The sequence below is a fragment of the Diabrotica undecimpunctata genome, chromosome 2 (assembly GCF_040954645.1).
Source record: "Diabrotica undecimpunctata isolate CICGRU chromosome 2, icDiaUnde3, whole genome shotgun sequence".
NCBI lineage: Eukaryota > Metazoa > Arthropoda > Insecta > Coleoptera > Chrysomelidae > Diabrotica > Diabrotica undecimpunctata.
In genome coordinates this window covers 182,319,582-182,343,234 of record NC_092804.1, presented here as the reverse complement: position 1 = coordinate 182,343,234, position 23,653 = coordinate 182,319,582, and the positions used below count along the sequence as shown (strand labels likewise).

Here is a 23,653-nt window from a genome sequence, read left to right as displayed (position 1 = left end):
GTCCAGACAAGACTGCCTTCTAATTTTGAATGAAAATCCATGTTTATAATTTAAAATACTTAACAATAATTATTTAAAAAGTCAAATCTATTGTAATAGGATATTTCTTCAACACACAGTAACTTTAAACATAAGTAAAATAAAAAAAACTTTGTCGCAGACTATACAAGTACCTTGCACTTCGAAGGGCCAACAAATAATAAGGACGAATTGTGTTATGGTCGAATGCGCATCGTGGATGGAGCCTAATTTCAAATCGGCCAAGTATCACGTTAAATTTGACAAGCAATACCGATTCCGATGTTTTGGCAACGCTGAGGGGTTCTGACGTCGTAAATCTTGAATGACGTGCAATCATTTTTATATGAAAAATTCTATATCGCGCATTTAATTTAACTGTATTTAATTGTACTTGTTTGTATTTTCTATGTACCTAATTGTGTTTTATTATATTTAATTGTATTAAAAAGGTATTAAATTCAGTATTTATTAATATTATTAGTATCAAAAAAAGGAAATTTAATAGTAGAAATATTAATAGTATCAAAATTAGGAAAAAATGAAGAAAATATTGTTCAAACAATTTATTAATTTATAAGGAGTTAGTGCACTAAAATTTTTTAAGACCTATCATGTAAAAAGAGAATTATTTCAATATCTGTCATAGTTTTTGCGAAATTTTATTTAAACTCTTACATTGAATTTAGCTTCGCCCAGAATAGCGAGGGACGCCTTAAGGTGTAAGACAATTGTGGATAATAAAAACAAATTAATAATTTTTAATACATTTTTTACAATATTTCATAACAAAATAATTATCTTTATATAGAATTTAATGTACACTGTAAAAAAGCACCAAGTCAAAAAAAATGATTTTTATCTTTTGATAACATATTAAAAAGAACAAATCATTTTAAAAATATTGATAACATTTTAAATTATATTTATTTAATAAATTGTAAATAATTATTTGTAATGACATTTTTAATTTAGTCCTAGAGAATTAATGTGAAACAAGTATAGTCCGAAGGGCCAGGTATCTGACCAGTCTCTTGGCTTTTATGGATCTCGATATCCAAAACTTCTATGTTTCCTACAGTTGAGGTAATCCATACTAACAATGAATCGCCGAAATGTTTGTTCGGACATCACTTCAGAACGACTGTACCAAATTAGGTAATTCTTTTTTTTTATTGTCAGCAGAAGGTTTGTGTAAAAGATTATTTTTAAAAAGTTGTACGAAAAGACTTCAAAAACAGTTTTTCTCTCATTTTAGATCGCAATATAACTAAAAGGCGCCTGGCCAAACTATCACTAACAAACGAAGTAGACCAGGGAAATAAGCAAAAAAGTAGGTACCTTGTTTTTGACACTCGTCCGGCCAGGCAAACGACAGTTATTTTGAGTAGTATGGACCTCTGTAACAAAAACCTATATCGTCGTTGCTAACTCCATTTTTTGCGAAATTTACATTTCGATATCATTGAAAAGAGAAAAAAATCCTGCGTGTATAGATTTACCGTACTAAGCAAAATAAACGACAAAGATAAAATGATTATGGGTCAATAATACTTGCTAACTCCAACATACTTAAAATTCTCACGGAAATTTTACTATCTCCCAATTTGGCGGCAGTTTCTTACAAGCAATAAGTCAGGTTATGTGCTGTTAGAATTCGTACGTAGTTTCTTGTGTTGTGTGTAGCTAAAATTTATTATAAATGTAAGTATAAGTTATAGTAGATTCAAAATAATAATATTATACTCAAAGTTTCTTGACTAAAAGCGGATATAAGAGAAATACCTAATAACAAAAACGCAAGGGGTTAGCCACTTTTTCAAGTTCTAGAAAGAACCCGCAGTATCTGAAACAACTAACCCGGAAACCAAAGTTGCTGTTAGTGAAGTACAAAAGAGTCCTTTGATTCAACAATGCAGTAGTATGATAATCATACCTTTGGTGCCATATTCAGATAATTCAAGTTTGGAGTTAGACTTACATTTACCAATAAAAGCTAAACAACGCAGAAAACGAAGCAAAGAAGTCGATCGAGATGCCTGCTGTGCAAATAAATTAAAAAAAAAAGACGTGAAAAAGGCGAAGGTTATTTTGGAAGGGTAAAAAAGAACGGAAAGTGGACTTTAGGCGAACCAAATATTCGACCAAAGAAGCCAATATATTCGATTTTTTTTTGGACAAAGTTAACTTGGGGTGAAAAAAAATGTTTGCGGATAATTTGCGTAATTTGCTCTATGCGTAAAAGCGCCATAGAGACAGAAAGGAAATAGACAAATCGAGAAGATCACTGACATTATATTATTATTTAAAAATTAATGAAATTGACATCAGGGTGTGTAAAACGATGTATGTTAATACATTGGGGATTGGAAGAATGACTGTTATTATGGAAAAATAGTTTCAACATAAACTGTGAACCTCATATAAGAAAAATTACAAAATCTTGTACGGTTAAACCTTTTGAAGAACAAAAGCAGCTGTTAACCAAATTTATCGACACTCTGTCTGCAATGGAATCTCATTATTGTCGCTCATATACCACTAAAAAGTACCTGTTACCAGACTGGCAGTCCAAACAGGCACTGTATAAATTTTATGTGTCAGACTGGTGCAAAACGCATAACAGTAAGCCTTTGTCCGTTACGTCTTTTAATGAGACTTTTGATAAGAAAAATATTGCTTTATTTAGGCCGAAGAAGGATGAATGCGAGAAGTATGCAGCCTATAAAGCCGGATCTATCGAAGAAGATGCTTACCAGTTACATATATGTAGAAAAAATGAAGCACTGTCAGAAAAAGCCAAAGATAAATCTGAACAAGTGTTTGTGTTTACTGCCAATCTACAGGCGGTATTGATGTCACCAAAGTGTAATGTCAGTACACTTTACTACAAAACAAAACTTCAAGTTCATAACATCTTATATACTAAAAGGCTAAGCCCTTTTCTTGTGCGCAATACTCCTCCTAAACGGTGATAGATAGGAGAATATTTTTTTCGAATAATTAAACAGATTGTTAAGTAGATTCCCCCTAAGGTTTAAAATTTAAAAAATTCGAACCGGTTAAAAAATGGCGGCCATAAAATGAATTTTTCCTATAGTAAAGTATAGGAATTTGACAGGTTTTATTCTTCAAAATTTAAAGTCCTAATTTTCAATGTATTTAATTTTTATATTTAATATATATTTCTCATTCAATATTATACACAATTCAACAACGCGTCAATTCTCGAATGCTGGAATGCACCAACAAGTGTTTCCACTTAAGGAATAACGATAATGACCACTCAAAATTCGGGATCCTCCTGTCTCCGATTTTAATTTATGGGGTCTGTTTTACACTATCTGATGAGTTGGTATTTGTTTATTTTTATGTTTAGTTAGAAAGTATTCTGTTTCCAACAAGTGCAGCGTGTGTGAGGTGTTGTGATTGATATTTAGAGATTTAGACTACGTTTTGAGTTTAATACTTAAAGAATTAAATAATGAGGTAAGCATTACTTTGTTTTTAATGTATTAGTTAGAAATATATTATTAATTTTGTTGGGAATAAGCCACAATTTTACTTTAAATTAGGTTTATTTTAAATAAATAAATAAAAAATAAACTTATTATAAAGTAAAATTGTGGCGTATTCTCAAAAAAGTGGAACAGTAGGCGGTAGTGTAGACTAGAGCGGAGCATCATACTGTTTTCTGTATTTTTTAAATTTAAATAATATTTAAATATAAATTTAGTTAGTTAGTTAGTTAGAGTTCTCAAACCGACTTCTTTTTCTTAAACGTGGCATTTTACAATCTAAAATATGCAAAAAAAAAAGTTACTTCCGGTTTTACTTCCGTTTTTTATTTAAGAGGGGCGGAGTCTAACAATCATATTGTTTCCGTTTCCTAATGTAAATCTTCCTGAAAATCCTAAAAAACTACTGTATCGATTTTCAATTTAAAAAAATTGGCGTCGATACAGTTTATTTTTAGGATTTTTGGAACATTTACACCAGGCGACGGAAACGATAGATCGTTAGACTCTGTCCCTCTTAAATATCAGCCAAACTTACATCAAAACTCGATGTCTTTGGAAAGAAACCGAAGGTGGTATGAATGATGAGGAATTTGCATCTATATGGACCTTATGTTTAGAAACTAAAGTCAAACCAAAAATGACTGAAACTGTAAATACAACCATCATTATTTATTCTGATGGTTGTACTTACCAAAATCGCAACTACGTTACGGCCAATGCACTATTGAATGTAGCAGTTCAAAATTATATTACAATAGAACAAAAATTCTTAGAGGTCGGGCATACGCAGATGGAAGCCGACAGCATACATTCCACCATCGAACGTCGATTGCGTAATGTTGTTATCAATGTTCCAGCTGATTATGTCCAAGTATGTAATTCTGCTCGGAAAGAACCCTTTAATGTAACCTACTTATCATGAGCTTTTTTGAAGCAGCTATGATTACCTACAGATCATTGCTGCTTCAAAAATTTGACAATGTTAAAGTTTATAAAAGTATCAGACCAGGTAGGAACGTTGGTGACAGTAAAGTTCTAGATATTCGTGCTTTAAAATATAGTCCTAATGGTGACATCTTCTACAAATTAAAATTTAGGGATGAATGGACAGAACTGCCCCAAAGAAAAAATGTAGCACAATCAAAAAATATAAAGAGTTAGACCAACTATACTTTGTCGCATACCAATTACAGCACGCAAATATAATGATTTGCAAATTATAAAGGCTGCTTTACCAAATGACTACCACAACTTTTATGATAAACTTCCATTTTGCAATAAAATCATTTAAATAATTTGTTAATTTTGTCATTGCGGATAATAAATTTAATTTAATAAATAAGTATTATTTTTTATTTTAGAAAAATGTTGCTAACTCCACTTATTTAACGATACTTATTGTATGTGACAAATTGCTAACTCCTATTTATTTATATTAAAATAAAAGTATACGCGGTAGATATCTGTTTTATAAAATTAAATGTTATTTAAACTAGTCTTAAACAGTCTTATTTTTAAGTTTTCATGATGTGGCATCAAAAAATACATACAGCTCCTAATTTTCAAGCATTTATTACTACTAACTCATTTTTTAATAGCCATATTAGTGTCAACGAGTTAGTTGCCATTCTCCAATATTCTTTAAATAAATAACAAACTTCCAGATACTAAACCAACATTATACAAAAATCTACAAACAGCAGGAGCTACTCTTCTCACCAATTTAAATGGCATTCTATGTACACGTAATATAAATTACTACAAAATTGTTTGTAACCATCTAAAAAATATGAAAACTAGTATTTAAAAAAATAAATAAATAAATAAAAATAATAAGAATAAAATAATTATATACAAAAAAAATAAAAAAATGGAACTACAACTAATTGAAAAATAAAAAACAATACACAAAGAGAATCTAAACCTCCGATATATTTATGAAATGTTTTGACATTGTTGGCTACTATATGACTATTTTTGACATCATGGAATTTTATTATTTCCGAATGTTGCACAATTTTATTATGTTAATCTTTCATGTCTGAAAATATTTTAATGTGTTCTTTTGTAAATGTGCAAATGAACCAGCTATTGACCAAACTGTTCCAGTTATTGACACAATCTATATTAATGATTGGCCATCATTTTTTAAAGTGATATTTTACCATTTAACTCGATAAGTTAAGATGGGTAGGTACAGAACGACCGGCTTCACTTTGTATTTGAGATTTGGATGGGCAATGGTGCTGACGCTCGGAAACCTAGAGCGATTAGTCGTAGGCCAAACGTCGAGGAGCAAATGGAATTGTTTCTACAGTTGGTACAGTCGGTGAAATAATTTTTGAATATGGATTTTGAATCGCTGGTAAAACATAAAATTCTAAGCGCACAAAGTCGTGAAATAGTAAATAATGTATTAAATTTTATGAAATTAGAAGCGGGGAGTGGTGAGTCATTAGTTTCTTTGTCACTAGTATACGAACAGTATACTAGTGACTAGAAACACAACAAGAAAAGAGCCTGCTCTTTTCTTGTTGTGTTTTTCTTGTATTCATCTTCAGATACAAAACTCAATTTATATGACATGCATTTTTCGCAGGCGTCTTTTTAAGGATGAAATAATATGTTTTCCGTATCTAAAGTGTTATTAAATTTTGCCACTGATAGAGGCAATACATTGTTTTAGAACACCAGTCCGAAACATAATAATCATAAAGCGACTGTTTTGATAACAACCGTATGGGCACGATTCCACGTTTAAACTACTTTCTAACGGTTGGCGCAACATGGAGTTGGCGCTTTTACCGTAGTGGGGGGTCTTATGCATGGAGGTAGCTTGTTTTTGGGCAGGCTATTTGAAAGGTTTACGATAAAAATTAGTAGTTAGCAGTTTGTGAACTGATATATGGCTGGGTAAAGAAAGCAATACACAAATAAAACGATATTACGAAAAAAGTGGAGTTAGCTTGTTTGCAGATTAAGCCAACGATATTCAGAAAAATTATCATTTCATAATTTTATACCAACACGGTTCTATGAAAATAAAAGGAATCATCTTTGACTTGGATCTTTTCAAAAAAAGCTATTTTATTATTTAACAAACATTTTACTACTCCTTTTAATCCTTTTTCATGGGAAACCAAACAAGTTTGGGTGGACTAGTAGATATCCTAAGAGGCTTGGCATCACTATTGTCATCAGAAAAAGATTCACTATCAGCAGCTATTTCATAACTCCCCAAAAAACAACAACATTCACTTAAAGAGTTTTGGACCTGAGCCAATGTGTTTGTATCATAAAGTTCCAAATTATCTTCACTTAATTTTTTAATAAGACTAATTATATTCTTTTTTAATTGCGACTTTTCACTATTTAAATCTCGAGATGCACTTATTACATTAACTTCAGCTTGATCTACAGTTTTTTTAGTATTTACACTTAGTGGTTCACTTGCTGTGCTATCGTTACTCTGTGTGGCATCAGGGCTAAGCTGAAACACAATATAAATTTATGTTAATTTATGATTTATGATGTACAATGGACTTACTTTACAGTATAAATGATCAGAATAAATTTCGTCACTGTCTTGTGAATTATCATCTATAATTGTTCTGGATTTCTTAATCCTTTTCGTATCTTTTGCTGATTTGACAGTTCGTTTTTTTCTCTTTTTTGTGCCTGGATTAAATTCATTGCAACTGTTATTTCTTCTGTCTGTTTCTACAAGTTCATCATCAACATCTGTAATCCTAAAACATATTAGAGGATTGGCTTATTATTAACACTTATTACATGTTTAATAAATTATTAGTCCATTAAAAAGTTACATTTTTCAGAGGATGCAATTTAATTTTTTTGTTTTATGTATTGGGGTAAATGTACATTTAAGTTCAAGTTTGTAGGGTCGCCACACTTGTCCTCCGGCCGCTATTTTGGAAAAAGGGGTGCAAAGGGTTTTCAAGATATATCCCGTAAACTAGCAACCCTACATAAAATTGCATCAGACATTATTTGTACCAAAATAAATTGTCTACAACTTTATTCCTATAACTTTTTATCGTAAAATGGGAAATAAAAAAGGTATAACAAAAATAACTAAACATTTCTAAACAAATTTTCTTTTGGGCCTTATATATTTTTTTCTAGTCATTTTACAATAAAATGATAGACTAATTTTATAGAGGGTTTTTCAACGTATAATTTTCTCTGCAAATTTATTTACTTTCATTCATTTATCTGGGTTTTAAGCGCTATACACTTCATTTTCTGACTTGAAATTGTAAAAGTCTGTCCTGTACACTAAAAGTCTGTTAATGAGCTTTATCAGTTGCCTTAAAGATAATGGACAAGTTCTGTTTTTTTTTGTGTTTAGTAAACTACCACAAACAGGGTAATAATACAGAGTTATTTTCAGTAAATAGCAGATTAACCAATTATTACACAATCAAATTAAATACACTTTCAAATTGACACCAAATTTATATTTAGATTAAACATTTAACTTAGGGTATTTTGATTTCTTTACTGAAAGCTAATTAACATTTGTATGCTTTGACTAATTACGCTAAACTTTTAGATAGACTAGATTTTGTTATCGATGGTGGTTTTCTGTTACATAAAGTGGTTTGGGATCGGAATTCCTCTTTGAACAACAATCTTGACTATGTTGGGTATGTACAAGAACACTATGGACTATTTGCAAGTATATTTGATGGCTATTCTGAAAACTGGATATTGCAAAAACAAAGTCGTGGGAGTGCTTGCATTGCACAAAAGAGCACCAATTGATAGAGATAAAATTTAATAAAACCTATTTCTCCATGCTTTTCAGGATGTGACACAGCATCAGCTGCTTACAATATCAGCAAACTTAAATCCATAAAAATTTTACAAAAACATCATGAGTTAGCTAGCAGAATAGCTTTATTTCCCATTGAGAAAGATCAGTCATGCTTGCTCACTGTCGTTAGCGAATGTTTTTTCGTCTCTTTATATAGTGGAAATAAAGATAATTCTATGAACGACATGTGATACAAACGATTCATTAAGACAGTAACCCAAAATATATTTAACTTATAATCACTTCATCCAACACAATATGCAGCCCATTTCCATAGTCTTAATATTCACTCTATCCTGAATATTGGGGCTGGAAATATTTGGATATTAATCCAAGCTTCCAACCTCCAGCACCAAACTTCTGAAATTAATTTTCTGTAGATGCAAGGGAAACTGTGGAAGTGTGTGTGGTTGGCGAAAACTCAAATGCTATGCAGTGTACCTCAATTGTTCTGGTGAACCCTGCAGTAACATAAGAAAAATATTAAAATTCACCCCCAAAATTTAATTCGAGGATGAATTAACCACAATGACACCACTTCTAACTAATGTTATTCTGCAAACATTCACCTCTGATACTGAATTGATTTCTGAACTGCAGCTTGAACCATTAAATAAAATGAAAACAATAGCTGGAAAACAATTTTTTAAATATATAATTATGCTCAATGTTATCTTGCCTGAAAATAGTCTGGTATAATCAACTGGGGTTTCCACATAAAAAAGGACCTCCAGACTCAATCTCATAGGTGGTGGTGTAAGGGGTCTATAATAAATTAATAACAGAATAGAAGAATAATATAATAGAAGACTAAGACTACATAATGGTTTGTTTTTATCTCATTTTTATGAGTATTCAAGAACCTGGTCAACTTTCAGCAAATTAAACAAATTTATAGGGAAAATTATTTGCTGAAAAAAACACTTTATAAAATTGCCTGTCATTTTATTGTAAAATTAGCAGAAAAAACTATTAGGCCCAAATGAAAATTTTTTCAAATTTTTTAGTATACCTTATTTATTTTACATTTTATGATAAAATATTATAGCATTAAAGTTGTAGACAATTTAATTCGGTAAAAATAATGTCATACAATTTTCTACAGATACAGAGTGAAAGCCCTTTGCACCCCTTTTTTCAAGATGGCGACCAGAGGACAAGTGTGACTACCTCATAACCTGAACTCAGGGTTATACTTGCCACCAATACATAAAAAAATAGAATTGTCCTCTGAAAAATGTTAATGTTATTTATTAATTTAATGTTATTTATTAGTAACTTATAATTAGAAGAAAATAATGCACTGAATGAAACCCTGAGAAGAATAATCTTCTGCCAGAATATAATTATTTACCTTGCAGGCAATTGTGCAGGTGTTTTAAGTAAGTTTTTAGAAACACAACTCAATGACTTCCTGCACACATAATTGACTGGATTTTCCAAGTGACCCATATCTTTAGTGTGCCCATAATGGTTTTTGAAAAATGTTACCACTATCAAATTTGTTCTTAAATTATTTACAACCAATATCTGGCTAGTACATGATGGAGATGCAACAACTTCTTGACTAAAACATGAATGGTCTGAATCTTCATCATTTGATATGGAATCTTTTATCTGTTTGCAGTCATAATGGGTAACCAACAAGTATTCATTGTCTTGCAGTTCACATGTTTTGATATATTTACGTCTTGGATCTCTATTTATATTCTCCATCCATTTTAGAAATTCTAAAAGAAATCGAGGTTAATCTAAGTACCTATTAAAATAAATCTCACACAATACCAAAAACTGACGAATTTAAGATGAAATCAAAAGCATAGCCATTAATCTATTTTAAATATGTAAAGTACTCATTTGAGAAATTATAAATAAAATAAAAAAATAATCCCAATAATATACTTTAAGTATTACCATTCTTCTCATCAAATTCAAAAATTTCTTGCCCTGTTAATATCTTGTGAATTCGGGCTAAGTGCTGTCTTAAATCTTTTACTGTTGGAAATGAAATTAAACATCCATCTAAACATTTATGGTCATGAACATCTATTGGATAAGTTTGGACACGTATAGTACCATGTACTGCATTTCTGTGTGTAATTAAAGCTGACTGAGACGAAAACGGTTTCAAGTTACAATCTTTGCAGTAATACATACTTGTGAAGCAAATTATTGTTTAGAATAAAAATTCTTAACACAAGAAATACATAATATTTTTGTCTTTGGCGTCTGTCTACTGTCTACATTATGATTTACAATATCTGTCAATCTGTCCAAACTTCTGGCACCTTATGGTCTGGTCAAAACCGAATTCTTCTTTTATACTTTTCCAAAAAAACATATAGGTTATATTAAAATATTCCTTTTTGTAAATTTATATGAATAGTCTTTAGTCGTGAGTGAAAAAGTTTAAAAGTATTGAGAATATGATCAAAAACTAACAAATATTTGAAAAAATAACTTTATGAAGAATAATAATGAAGTTAGATCATAGTATATACAACTTACAATGCTTGAAATGCTTGAGCCCTGAAGCTAGTCAGATGAAGGATGAAGGCGATATTTAATATTTATTTAAACTGACGTTTACCTTTGCTGTCACTATCAGTTTACTGTTTACTAATAATATTTGTAATACAATATATTTGCCTGAATAAAAAACTCGCATTAGTACAATATATATCTAACAAAAATAAATCACTTTTAACATGACCGCAGCAATATTAACAGCAGAATGGTTCCACTTGGGACTTGATGCTTACTACAGGTGTGTAAAAAGACTATACACTATTAGAAAACTTTGTATATCTGTTAATATTTGCTTTTAGAAAATTCGATGTATATTCAATGGCCTGGCAGCAAGAAGTAAATTTAGATAATTATGTAGCATCTTCAGCTTCATATGGTGGACCCATTGCAATTAGGAGAGATGATCAAAAATTTTTAAAAGTTCAAGGATCTGGACAGCCCATTATATCCATATTCTCTGGTTCTGGGAAGCAGATTGCATCTTTTAAGGTATTAAAATTATTAAATGTTTATTTAATCAAATGATAGGACAATGATATTATTATTATATCTAGTGGACAAGAAGACCTATAGTTCATATGGGATGGACCAACGAAGAAGAACTTATTTGTATCCAAGAAGATGGTATGGTTGTTAAACATAACATGTTTGGGAAATATCTTCATACATTCAATATTAGTCAGAAAGTTCAAGATTCCAAAGTTATAGATGCTAAAATATTTACTAGTCCTCAAAACTTCACGGGAGTTGCAGTAATGACTTCAAATTTTAAGATATTTATTGTGAATAACATTGAAGAACCGAAAACTAGACAGTTATCAGAACTACCAAGTAAGTAAATAGATATTTTATTTGTATATGTTTTAAGTGATGAGTGATTCATATTTTGTATTAAAGGGCCTAGATAAACATTAAGTAGTATCAATACATATAGATGCTTATATTAGTTATTGGACTTAAAAAATTTTATGAACCTGACTCACTCATTAGGCATCACTTGCTCAAGTGATGAAAAAAATTATGAAATCCAACATTGCTGAAAACATTTAATTTTCTTCAGTACCTTCTCATAGCAAGACAGGGGGAACTAGTTTTTGCATTAGTAAAATAGTTGGAGTTTTTTTTTTGTTTTTGTCGCAGTCATTTTTAATAGTTTATATTCAGATATTAAAAATGTTTAACTATATATTTAATAATACTAAATAACGAAGTTTAATTATTTATTTATTTTCAACGTACAGCTCCCCAATAAGATTAACAATGTTTACAATAGTTATATTCCAATACACTTATTTAAAAGTAATTTGCAATGTATACCTGTCTAAAAAATTTCAATGTATATGTGTGCTAATTTAAAATACAATATAAACATCACAAACTTCATGTAATTTAGTTTTACATATCAAAATGATGACTAACAGTAACCCAGTCAAAAAGAATGCTCTGTATATTAAAATTATATAAATATGAAAAAACTGATGTTTTTTGTACACACTTATGACAAATCAAAAGACTATATGACCAAAATGGAAAAGGGGAAGTATTTTTGAAGTGTGTAGAAGATTTTAATTTCAAGCTGAGCATGTTCTGCTTACAAAGCTATCTTTGGAGCTATGCTACAAGAGAGCAATGATGTAAATAACTAATTTTAATTTAACAATGATTCACTTACCTCAAATTTATAATTATATTCCATTGGGTCCCTCAATCGTCAAAAAAAAAAACAGTGTGACACTTGGATGCTTTCAGACACATCTGATCAAGATTGTGTTGTTTTTAAATTTAATTTAAACATGGCAAAACAAAAAAAGTTTCAGAAACTCTTTGGATATTTTAGGATCAGGAGTACAACCAACAAGTTGGACTGTGGTTTCAGAAGACACAACAGAAATCTTGGTAGCTAGAGAATATGAACTATACAGGTTAAAGCAAGATGAACATCATACTAGTGCTATAGTAAGTATTTACTTAGTGTGAGGACTATATCGATATAGAAGAATTCTTTTCTATAGTTGATAAATATTTCAATATTAACAATTTCTGTTACAGTTGGAACCTGATATAACCAACAAGTACACATCAATAATAAAAATGTCAGTATCTTTAAATGCTCGCCATTTGGCTTTATTTACAGATTCTGGATATCTGTGGCTGGGATCTACTGATCTAAGGACAAAATATTGTGAAGTTGATTGTGATAATGTGCACAGGCCAAAACAACTTCTTTGGTAAGATTAAGTTAATTATGAGAAGAAATTTGAAGCAAATGCATGCTAATTATTTAAATATAACTGTTTTATTGTCATTGGATGTTATCAATCATTATTAAATATTTTCTACTATTAATTTTAACATTTGATGTTTTTTTAACATTTATCAAGAATCTCCATAATTATGAAATATACTGTATAAATGTGGTTTCTTAATGTCGTAGGTGTGGTAATGAAGCTGTTGTGCTTTATTGGGAGAAAGACACTTTTCTTGCAGGTGGTGAAAAGGAGAATATTTTTCTTGTTGTTGGAAAACATGGAGAAAAAGTCAATTTTTTCTATGACACCTCTATATTTCTAGTTCCAGAAATAGATGGCATCAGAATAGTATCTAATACTCAGCATGAGCTGTTGCAGAAAGTCCCCGAGAGTGTTCAGAAAATTTATAGAATAAACAGTACAGAACCTGGTAGCTTCTTGCTTGAAGCTTCAAAACAATTTCAGGTAAGGAATGAATTTTTTTTGATGGTAACTGATAGTGAATGGCAAAAATTGAAGCTATCTATTAATATTGGAGAAATACAAAAATTTCTAGAAAAGTGTTATTTTATTTTCAGAGGGGCAGTCATAAAGCAAATGAATATATTTGTCTAGTAAAAAATGATTTAGAAATAGCCGTCAATCAATGTATAGAAGCGGTAGGCTATGAATTTGACACTGAAATTCAGCAAATGCTTATAAGAGTAAGTTTTTTTTAAATTGATATGGCGATGATTATTATGTTGTATTAATATTTTCAAATTTTAATAAAGGAAAATTAAAAATTTATTTTGTTTTAGGCTGCCCAATTTGGCAAATGTTTTATACCAGATGCCAGATCAGATATTTACGTTAATATGTGCAGACTTTTGAGAGTTTTGAATGCTGTAAGAGATCCTAAAGTAGGAATACCCATAACCATTACTCAGTATCCTTTTATTTTATTAATAATATATATATATATATATATATATATATATATATATATATATATATATATATATATATATATATATAGATTCGGAAAGATTTTCGCGGTTAGTACAATTAAACCTAGAGCTAAGATTAATACTATTATAAAATTAATATTAAACTCACCAGTCTTCCGGGTTGAACCGCGTCGATATCCATTTTGCCGAGCTTTCGACATCCTCTCTGATGTCTTCTTCAGGGCTTCCGAGGTCTCAGTCTCCCGAGCCCCCAGACACTACTACACACACTAGTCACTGAACTACAGTGTTCTAGTTATATATATATATATATATATATATATATATATATAGGTATTATATTATATATATATATATATATATATATATATATATATATATATATATATATATATATATATATATATATATATTTTCATATAAATGAGTTACTGACATATCACTATTTAAATAAGGCTTTCCCAGATTATCAGGTTTGGTGTGGTTTATTATTATGTTTTCCCCGACCATTCACTTTGGGTACAGGAGTACCTGAAGGTAATTGCGATACAATATTATTTAATCTACCTCTAGATCAATGAAGACCATGAACGGACATAAATTCGGCTTTACATATTTTGAATGTTTCTGTATTGACAGTGACAGTATCCCCACTGTATTTTCTTCTAGACACTGCCCTTTTAGTTTTTTTTTCGGATAATGTTGTTTTTTATTACAAATTTTAATGCATCCAAATAGGTATGAATTTTGAATATAAAAGGACCTAAGATTCCAGAATTTTGTAAAAACAATTTCTCGATTTTTGTTAAGTTTTGTTGCACATTGCCTTGAACAAATGCAAGGTAGTTCAATTTCTTGAGCTCCCATCACTTTGTTTGTACTTTCATTATAATACTCCTGTCCCTTATTACGTTTTACTTTTCTTTGATTTATTTTGTATTCAGATGATTTCCGTTTTCGCCAACGGGATCATTTTTTTTGCATTTTCGCTTATTACGTTTTCTAGATTAATGCGTTTGGAAATGTTCTCACTCGAAACATTTCACCTGAAAAAAATATTATTTTCAATATGCTATATAATGAAAAACCACACTAAATTCTACATGATAAGGTTATTATTTTTCTTTCTTTTTATTTTTACAAATTCGCACAATAAAAACGGAAAATTTCGTAAAACAGTTATTAAAAAACTTAAAAGGTAGAATATGATAAGCCACACTTAAAAAAAAAAGAAATTTCTTCTTGATTGATATCCTCATTTACAGTGAGATTTTAATCTCACTCACATTGTATGCATATATATATACACTTCATCTAATTTAGTTAACGATGTACGTCATCGGCGTCATAGCGTGTGACGTCACATGATACCAACACGAAATATTTAGGGTGTAGGTGTGTTCTTTTTTAGAATCACTTTACCGAGTACACTGGCATTACAGCCACTAGACATATTTTATTATATACGCGTAGAACTAATATTTAAAAGTTTCTATTAATGTTAACTTAAAGAAATACACAATAATATGTTTCATTTAAGTTGTATAAATGCATGATAAAGCGTTTTTATCAAGAACATTTGTTCGGAACACACTGTAACTGTAATTGAACGAAGGTAAAATTTTGGCATAAATTGGTAACACCTATTTGACAGTTGCGGTATTGACACTTTTTGTACTTTATTATTTTAAATCTTAAAGTGAATACCTCTTGTTTTATATTTTTAACTATTTAATAAAATCTGTTCTTTTTAGAACAAAATTAGTGTGTTTTATTTCAAAAATGTCATGTAAGAATTTAAATAGTCGTTGTAAAGAGTATATTAATAATTATGTGACCTATTTGATTTAAAATGGATTCAGGATTTTTTTATACTTTGGCAACTATGTCAACTTCAATCTCTGACGTATATAATGACGTAAATCGTTATCTAAATTAGATGGACTGTATATATATATATATATATATATATATATATATATATATATATATATATATATATATATATACGTATATATATATATATATATACGTATATTAATAAATTAAACAAATTTTGTTTTTTTTTAACAAAATTTGTTTACTTGCCTTTTTGTTTATTTTTTTGTTTATTTGTTTGTTTTATTTGTTTATTTGTTTACTACAAAAAAGACAAGAATATTGATCTTTGAGTGATGGTGGCGGCCCATAACGAAGAAATACTAAGAACATTTCGGTTTTACTTTGCTTTCAAGCTATTACGATGCAATATTTTCTTTATTTTTTGACGTCATACTGTACTGTATTGTTCTGCACTATAATTTATCTGTCATAAAAAACTTTTCTTTAACATATATCTTAGGCTGAATTACATGAAGAGAAGAAAACAGGGCATTTTGAAAAGACTAATAACTAGGAATTATTATTATTTAGCTCTCCAAATCGCAAAGTATCTTAAGCTGCCGGAGAAAGAAGGTACCAGTTATATTTTAGTACATTGGGCCAAGTATAAGGTAAATTTTGCTAAATACACACTACACTTGGTGTAAGGTCACCAGTATATATATGGTGTTTCATTAATATGTACAGTTAAATATTTTTATTCTATTTGGATGTTAAATTCAAATTATTTACAAAAATATTTCTCCTTTATGGGGTGTTCAAAATTAATGTTGATCCAAAATAGCTATGCAATAAAATGTAACGCAGCTTTTTGACGTGACAACGTCTTAAATTAGGTTGTGGCTCGGAGTCATTCATGAAAAAGTGTAACGCCCGCTCACGTCTGTTACAGTTAGTCACCGAACGAGAGAGAGGCCCGCCGGACCGGCGAATGCCTTGCGTCTCTCTCCCACTCAAACATGATCGGTCTGCTGCGCGCGCAGCACTAGAGAATTAGGCGCGTTGAATCGGTGCGTGCTTCCGTGCTTGTGTCTCTGTCTTTCTCGAGCGTTCTTGGCGTTCAAGACACATTACAGCAGAAACACTTCCTTTCATTTCATATTTCTCCTATCATCGTCCTATCCTCAACAAAATCCCTCAAATAGAAATTAGTTAAGTTTAAGTTTACATGTACAATGTTTTAGTAAACAAAATATATTTCTATAGTTAAAATTTGTGCAATTCTTATTTTCATTCAATTCCTTGTTCCTATTGTGCAATTTAATAATATTCATATCAATAAATATTCTACCGAGAAAAAGACGTCACGTAAAATCTTCGCCCGTAAAACCGACTTTACAGGCAACCGATTTTTTGTATAATTCCAAATTAGGAGTAAACAATATTACAGTAAATAAGTATTACACAATTGGATCCCAAAAATAAAGTTGTGAGGTTTATTGTTCTACATTGGCCCCCAGGTAGTTATATTGTCAACTGACAAATATCGTTTGTCGACTAAAGTGAGGCTTAGAAATTTATGTTTCACTGCGTAGAACATAATGGGGTCTGAATACAGGAATTAGAGTATTTGTGAAAATTAAAAATGGAATTTAGATGACAGAATATGTAGAGTTGAATGAAAAGTTGAACGCCAACTATTTTTAGAATAAAAATAGTAAAATAAAAAATAAAATTAATAAATGAATAAAATAAAAAGAAATTAAAATAAAATAATTATTTAAAGAAGTATTATAAACATTTGATTTTTTATAACGTTACACTGTGATCATTTCGCTGTGCAAAATTTGTGATACATAACTGCTTTATGGCTTTGGAAAAGTTTATTTAATTGCACAAATTTTGGTAAAACCTATTCTAAAAATTGGTTCCCATTTCATTTCATCCACTAGTTTTAATTTTATTTTACTTACGTTGCGTTAAGATTGTGAAATTTAGCACCCGAGAAATGTTTGTTTTTATTTCAACGTTTGTATTTTCATATTATGGTATACGTACTATCGTTCGTTGCGGACAACGTAAAAATTATCGCCTAAATCGATAATTATCATACACCTGGCAACGCAGGATGTTGTTTTAATAGTGATAAATTGGATCGGAAATACTAGGGTTTCAATCGGCAGACTGTAGTAGAAGCCACAGTTAGAATGCAGTGCAGGTAAGATAGGCAATAATATAGAAAGAAAACATATCATCCTGGAGATACAAGTACCTCAGACAAATAAAAACATTGACGAAGAAGGATAATGTAAACCTTGTTTATACCGATGAGTCTTGGACTAACGTCGGAGCTTCAGTCAAAAAGGAATGAAGGGACACAATGATTAAGAATCCACGAGATGGTTTCATAAAAGGGCTCTCTACTAGACTGAAAGCTCCAAACCAAAGAGGTCATTGTATTTGGTTTATTCTCTTATTTAAATCAGTTAAATTAATTAGTAAATAATTTTGAAACGAAGCGCGTACGCTCCTGATTTCTCAGTCTATCGCCAAACTATAAATACCACACATATACCACTGGGTAGCGGCAACAGCGCGTTGTGCGAAATAAAAGTGTTAAACATTTTTACCAGTGTTTATTCCGATTTTTGAGGTAATAGTGAGAAATAAAATCCAAACTATACGTGAAAAATTGTATGAGGACATAAACTCTCTGCAGTGCAAAGAAAATTGGCAAAAAGTGACCTATAAGAAGACAAGTCTTGATCAAATTGAATGCGACGTTGCCGGTTATCCAAAAAGTTTCAAAAATCCAAGAAAGGAAATCCGCTAATTAATAATATTAACTAAATAAACAAAATTTAGAAGAAATAAAATATTTAATAAATTTAAATTTCATACTCAATTATTGCTTGAGAAGTTCTAGAGCTTCTGACGGGTTGACCGGAGAACTAGAACTTACCGCTTGCTATAATATAGAGTAAAAAATACATAAAAAAGAAATAAAAATGGATAGCGATGATGACTACACCTCAGAAGACAATAAAAAAAGAAGTCGAAAGGAAGATGATGAAGATATTTTCAACAAGAGCAAGAAACTTACCAGAACACCAACCAAACAACAGAAAGATGAAAACAAAATAGATCAGCTTTTAAAAATGATGCAAAATTTAACAGATCAAACAAAACATTTAACAACGGAGGTAAAAGGAATAAAAGAAGAACAACGAGAATATAGAAATGACCTCAGAGAATTAAAAAAAGAAATAAATGAATTCAAACAAAGTAACCAACAACTAAAAAAGGAAAATGATGAAATGAAGCAGGAACTAAAGATAGTGAAAATGAAGGTAGAACAGCTCGAGAAAGAGAGAAAGGCTAACAATGTTATTGTCCAGGGTCTACCGATGGATACAAATAACCCAAATGTAGTCAACGAGATTATGGCAAATTTCGTGGAAAAAGAATTAGGCATTAAAGTAGAAATAGAAGATGCTTATAAAATAGGCGACAAAACATGTCTTGTAAAACTAAAAAACAGAAATGAAAAAATTAAAATCATGAAGAACAAAAACAAACTAAGGGCATCAAAGCCAGAAATATACATCAATAACGATCTAACGCAAGAAGAGATGAAGATCCAACAAGAAATACGGAAAATTGCAAAATTTCAACAAGAAAAAGGTATGAACACCAGAGTAGGTTATCAAAAATTAAATATTGACGGGGCTATATGGAAATGGAACAAAGAGAAGAATGAACTGGAAAAGGCAAACCAAGACACGCCAAAAAACCGATAAAACAACAAATATCGTACACACAACAAAAAACGGAAACGAAAATGACAAAGGAAAAGGACATGAATAGATTAGATAAGATAAAACAGACGAGCAGGAAAAAATATAATAGAAAAATGAAAAAACGCGATGAACTAAAAATAAGTACGTGGAACATCAGAACAATGCTTGAACCAGGAAAAATGCAGGAGATTGTCTCAGAACTAGAAAGATACCAAATTGATATTGCAGTGATTCAAGAAATTAGATGGGCAGGTCAAGGAGAAATAAATAAAAAAAACTACACACTACAGTATTCGGGACATGGAAAACAAGGTCAATATGGAGTTGCTTTCATAATTATGGGAAAAATAAAAAATAACATTATGCAATTTAAACCAATAAATGAACGTATGGCTTACCTGAGAATTAACGCCAAACCATTTAATATATCAATCATAAACGTATATGCTCCAACTGAAAGTGCTGCTGCGGAGGAAAAAGACAAAATGTATGAGGAACTTGAACGAGAAATGGAGAATTTACCTAGAGAAGACACAATACTGGTAATGGGAGATTTTAACGCCCAAGTAGGTAAGGAAGACTACATTAACCAAGTAGCAGGTAAACACACATTACACGAAAAAACAAATGACAATGGTCAAAGATTATGTAACCTAGCAGCTAGTACCAATATGATTATCATTAGTACAAATTTCGAACATCCTAAATACCATAAAGTAACATGGATTTCCCCAGACCAAAAAACATGGTCCCAAATAGACCATATTCTGATTACAAGAAGGAAACAAACATCGGTTACGGACGTGAGAACTTACAGAGGTGCGCATGCAGACACAGATCATTTTATGGTGACTGCAAAGGTAAAACAAAAAGTCAAAAGAACTCTAAAAAACACGACAATGAAAGACAAATGGTACGTAGAAAAACTGAATGCTCCAGACATAAGGATTAAGTATGCTGATGACATGAACAAAAAACTAAAGGAACAGTGTAAATATACAAAGGATATAGAAACAGAATGGAGAAATTTAAAAAAATGTATAAATGAAACAGCGGATGTACACATAGGAATAAAAAGAAACAAAAAAAAACAAGAATGGTATAATGAAGAATGCCATAACATGCTAAAAAAGAAGATAGAAATTAGACAAATGTGGATAAGAACAAATAGACAGGATTATAGGGAAGAATACAATAGAATAAGGAATGAATGTAAGAAAAAAATAAGGAAAATTAAACGTGCCTGGTTAGATGATAAGATAAAAGAAATAGAAAAAGAAAGTAAGAACAGAAACACAAAAGCATTTTATAAGAAAATTAGCGAGCAAAACAAAACTTTTAAAGGAAAGATAAAAGGCATAAAAGATAAAAATGGAAAAGTATCAGAAAATGATGAAGAGTATAAAGAAATTTGGACTCACTATTTTAAAGAATTATTAACAGAGCAAGAAGATCAAGACCTAAATGAAAACGTAGAAGAAGAGACAATGATGTTAGGAAACCAGCTAGAAAGACCAACAAAAGAGGAAGTTGAGGAAATTATAAATAGCAGCCGTAATGGTAAATCTTCAGGATCAGACGGGATCAATATGGAACTTATAAAATATGGTGGTGAAGAATTAAAAGAAAAACTGTACAATTTAATAAAAGACATATGGGACGAAGAAAAAATGCCGGAAGAATGGAACAAAGGACAAATTATCACGATTCATAAAAAAGGAGACCAACAAATGTGTAATAACTACAGAGGACTGACGCTATTAAACACAGCATATAAAATTATGTCGACCTTAATACATCGAAGACTGACCAACGCTATGACGAATATCATAGGACACTATCAATGCGGATTTATTAAGGGAAAGTCTACAACAGATGCCATACATACAGTTAAACAAATTATGGAAAAAGCTCATGGATATAAAATAGAAATTGAACTGCTTTTTATAGATTTTCAGCAAGCATTTGATACAATAAAAAGATCAAAATTAATGGTAGCTCTGAAAGAAATGGGAATACAAAACAAATTAAGACGATTAATAAAAATGACAATGAGTAGAACTGTAGTGAGTATAAAAACTCAAGTAGGAGACACAGAAGAATTTGTCATAAATAAAGGGGTTAGACAAGGAGATTCGTTATCAGCAACCCTGTTTAATCTTGCCCTGGAATATATCGTCAGGAAAATAAACAAAGGTACCCTTAGAACTAGAGAAGGACAAATAATAGCATACGCTGACGATATTGTGCTAATAACAAAAAATAGAAAAACAATGGAAAAAATGTTAAATGAAATGGTAACAGAAGGAAAAGTAATGGGATTAAAAATAAACCAAGAAAAAACAAAAATAATGAGATTTGATAAAAACTTCGAAAACAAAAAGGTTAGACTAGGCGAATACATTTTTGAAGAAGTCGAAAAATTTAAGTACTTGGGAATATTAATAACAAACAATGGAGAAAGAGAAACAGAAATCAAAGAAAGGATTATTACAGCAAATAAGACCTTCCATGCAAATAAGAAATTACTAAAAAATAAACTATTGAGTAAGAAATCGAAAATGAAGGTATACAAAACAATAATTCGACCGACGATGATGTATGCAGCCGAAACCCTCAGCATGACAAAAAAACAAGAGGAAAACCTTAGAATACAAGAAAGAAAAATACTAAGAGCAATACTGGGACCAATAAAAATAAATGAAAATGAATTTAGACAAAGAACGAACCTTGAGCTACTGGAAGAAATTAAGGAAGATATAGTGTGTAAAATAAAACAACAAAGAGCAAAATGGCTAGGACACGTATGGAGATCAGGATCAACTACGACGATATTCTCAATATTGGAATGGACACCAGCTGGCAAAAGAAGACGTGGAAGACCAAGATCTACATGGTTACAAGAAGTTGTAAATGATCTCAACAAGGCGGGCATACGACAGTGGAAAGGAAAAACCAGAGATAGGACACAATGGAGAAAAATAACTGAGAAAATTAAATAAGGAACATGAGGACTGATCTACCTCAAAACATAGATCTAGAGAGCGTAAGCGGCGTAACCCCTAAAGGGGTGTTTAGCCACATATATATACATATACCACTGTGCCGACATGAGCGGCATCGCTGCGCGTCCTAAGATCAACACTGCATTCTAACTGTGGCTTCTATTATAGTAGTAAATATGATTTTGATCTTTGTATATTAAGTGAAAACATAATATGAGTTATCTTTGTTAGATATCTCGCCAATTTTGTAATCCCCATTGCAATATTTTTTCAGTACCTGTATATAAATAAATGCATTTTATAAAGGAGCAATATTTTTTCCAAGTGATTCAGGTTAAATCGTTATAGTTTCAATATGTGTGCACTTAAAGTATAGGTATACACATACTAACAGTAACTCATATCAATCAAGAACATACGTTTTAGAATCATCTCGAATTTAACATAATTTAAATTATATTTTTGGCTAATTTTGATTCATTTTTGTATTGTTAAAGGTTAGTCAGTCCCATCTCGAGGAAGAAACCGTAGCGAGAGAAATTGCAGACAAATTAGGGTATTCGTCGGGCATTTCTTACAGTGAAATTGCCAGTACTGCATCTGAGTACGGACGAAAGAAACTAGCGATAAAGGTAAACGAAATTTACTTTCCGGTAAAAATACGTCACGTTGCCATTTAACGAATCGAACCAATTAATTTTGAAACTAAACTTATTTTTGAAACGAAGCTGTTATACTGACGTTGTATACTTTTTTTCTCTACTGTAAAATGCTGATGCGAGTGTCACAAGGAGTGCCACTACTCTCGATCAATCCTTTTCTAGTCATCATATATCTATTTTAAGCTGGTTTAAATGAAAAACTGCAAGAAAAATAACAAAATACAGACAAATGAGAAATAAAAAATTAAAAGAATATCT

The 23,653-nt window shown here is 30.6% G+C and overlaps 2 protein-coding genes across 2 annotated transcripts in view; one reads left to right on the top strand and one right to left on the bottom strand.

The window, feature by feature from the left end:
• Positions 1–773: 773 nt before the first annotated feature.
• Positions 774–10,655, bottom strand: LOC140435319 (uncharacterized). Its single transcript, XM_072524159.1, has 4 exons — positions 10,294–10,655; positions 9,734–10,109; positions 7,087–7,288; positions 774–7,029 (listed from the first exon to the last, which is right to left on the bottom strand). Exons 1-4 carry the CDS (start codon positions 10,532–10,534, stop codon positions 6,658–6,660), a joined length of 1,191 nt encoding a protein of 396 aa, XP_072380260.1. The 5' UTR covers positions 10,535–10,655; the 3' UTR covers positions 774–6,657.
• A 161-nt stretch (positions 10,656–10,816) lies between these two features.
• Vps16A (vacuolar protein sorting 16) overlaps positions 10,817–23,653 on the top strand; it is a 28,951-nt gene continuing 16,114 nt past the window's right edge. The window contains exons 1-10 of the mRNA XM_072524157.1: positions 10,817–11,146; positions 11,208–11,397; positions 11,463–11,739; positions 12,746–12,864; positions 12,958–13,136; positions 13,343–13,622; positions 13,736–13,861; positions 13,958–14,085; positions 16,449–16,599; positions 23,231–23,365. Of these exons, the coding sequence (XP_072380258.1) occupies positions 11,088–11,146; positions 11,208–11,397; positions 11,463–11,739; positions 12,746–12,864; positions 12,958–13,136; positions 13,343–13,622; positions 13,736–13,861; positions 13,958–14,085; positions 16,449–16,599; positions 23,231–23,365 (1,644 nt within the window). The 5' untranslated portion in view covers positions 10,817–11,087. The remainder of the gene's footprint in view (positions 11,147–11,207; positions 11,398–11,462; positions 11,740–12,745; positions 12,865–12,957; positions 13,137–13,342; positions 13,623–13,735; positions 13,862–13,957; positions 14,086–16,448; positions 16,600–23,230; positions 23,366–23,653) is intronic.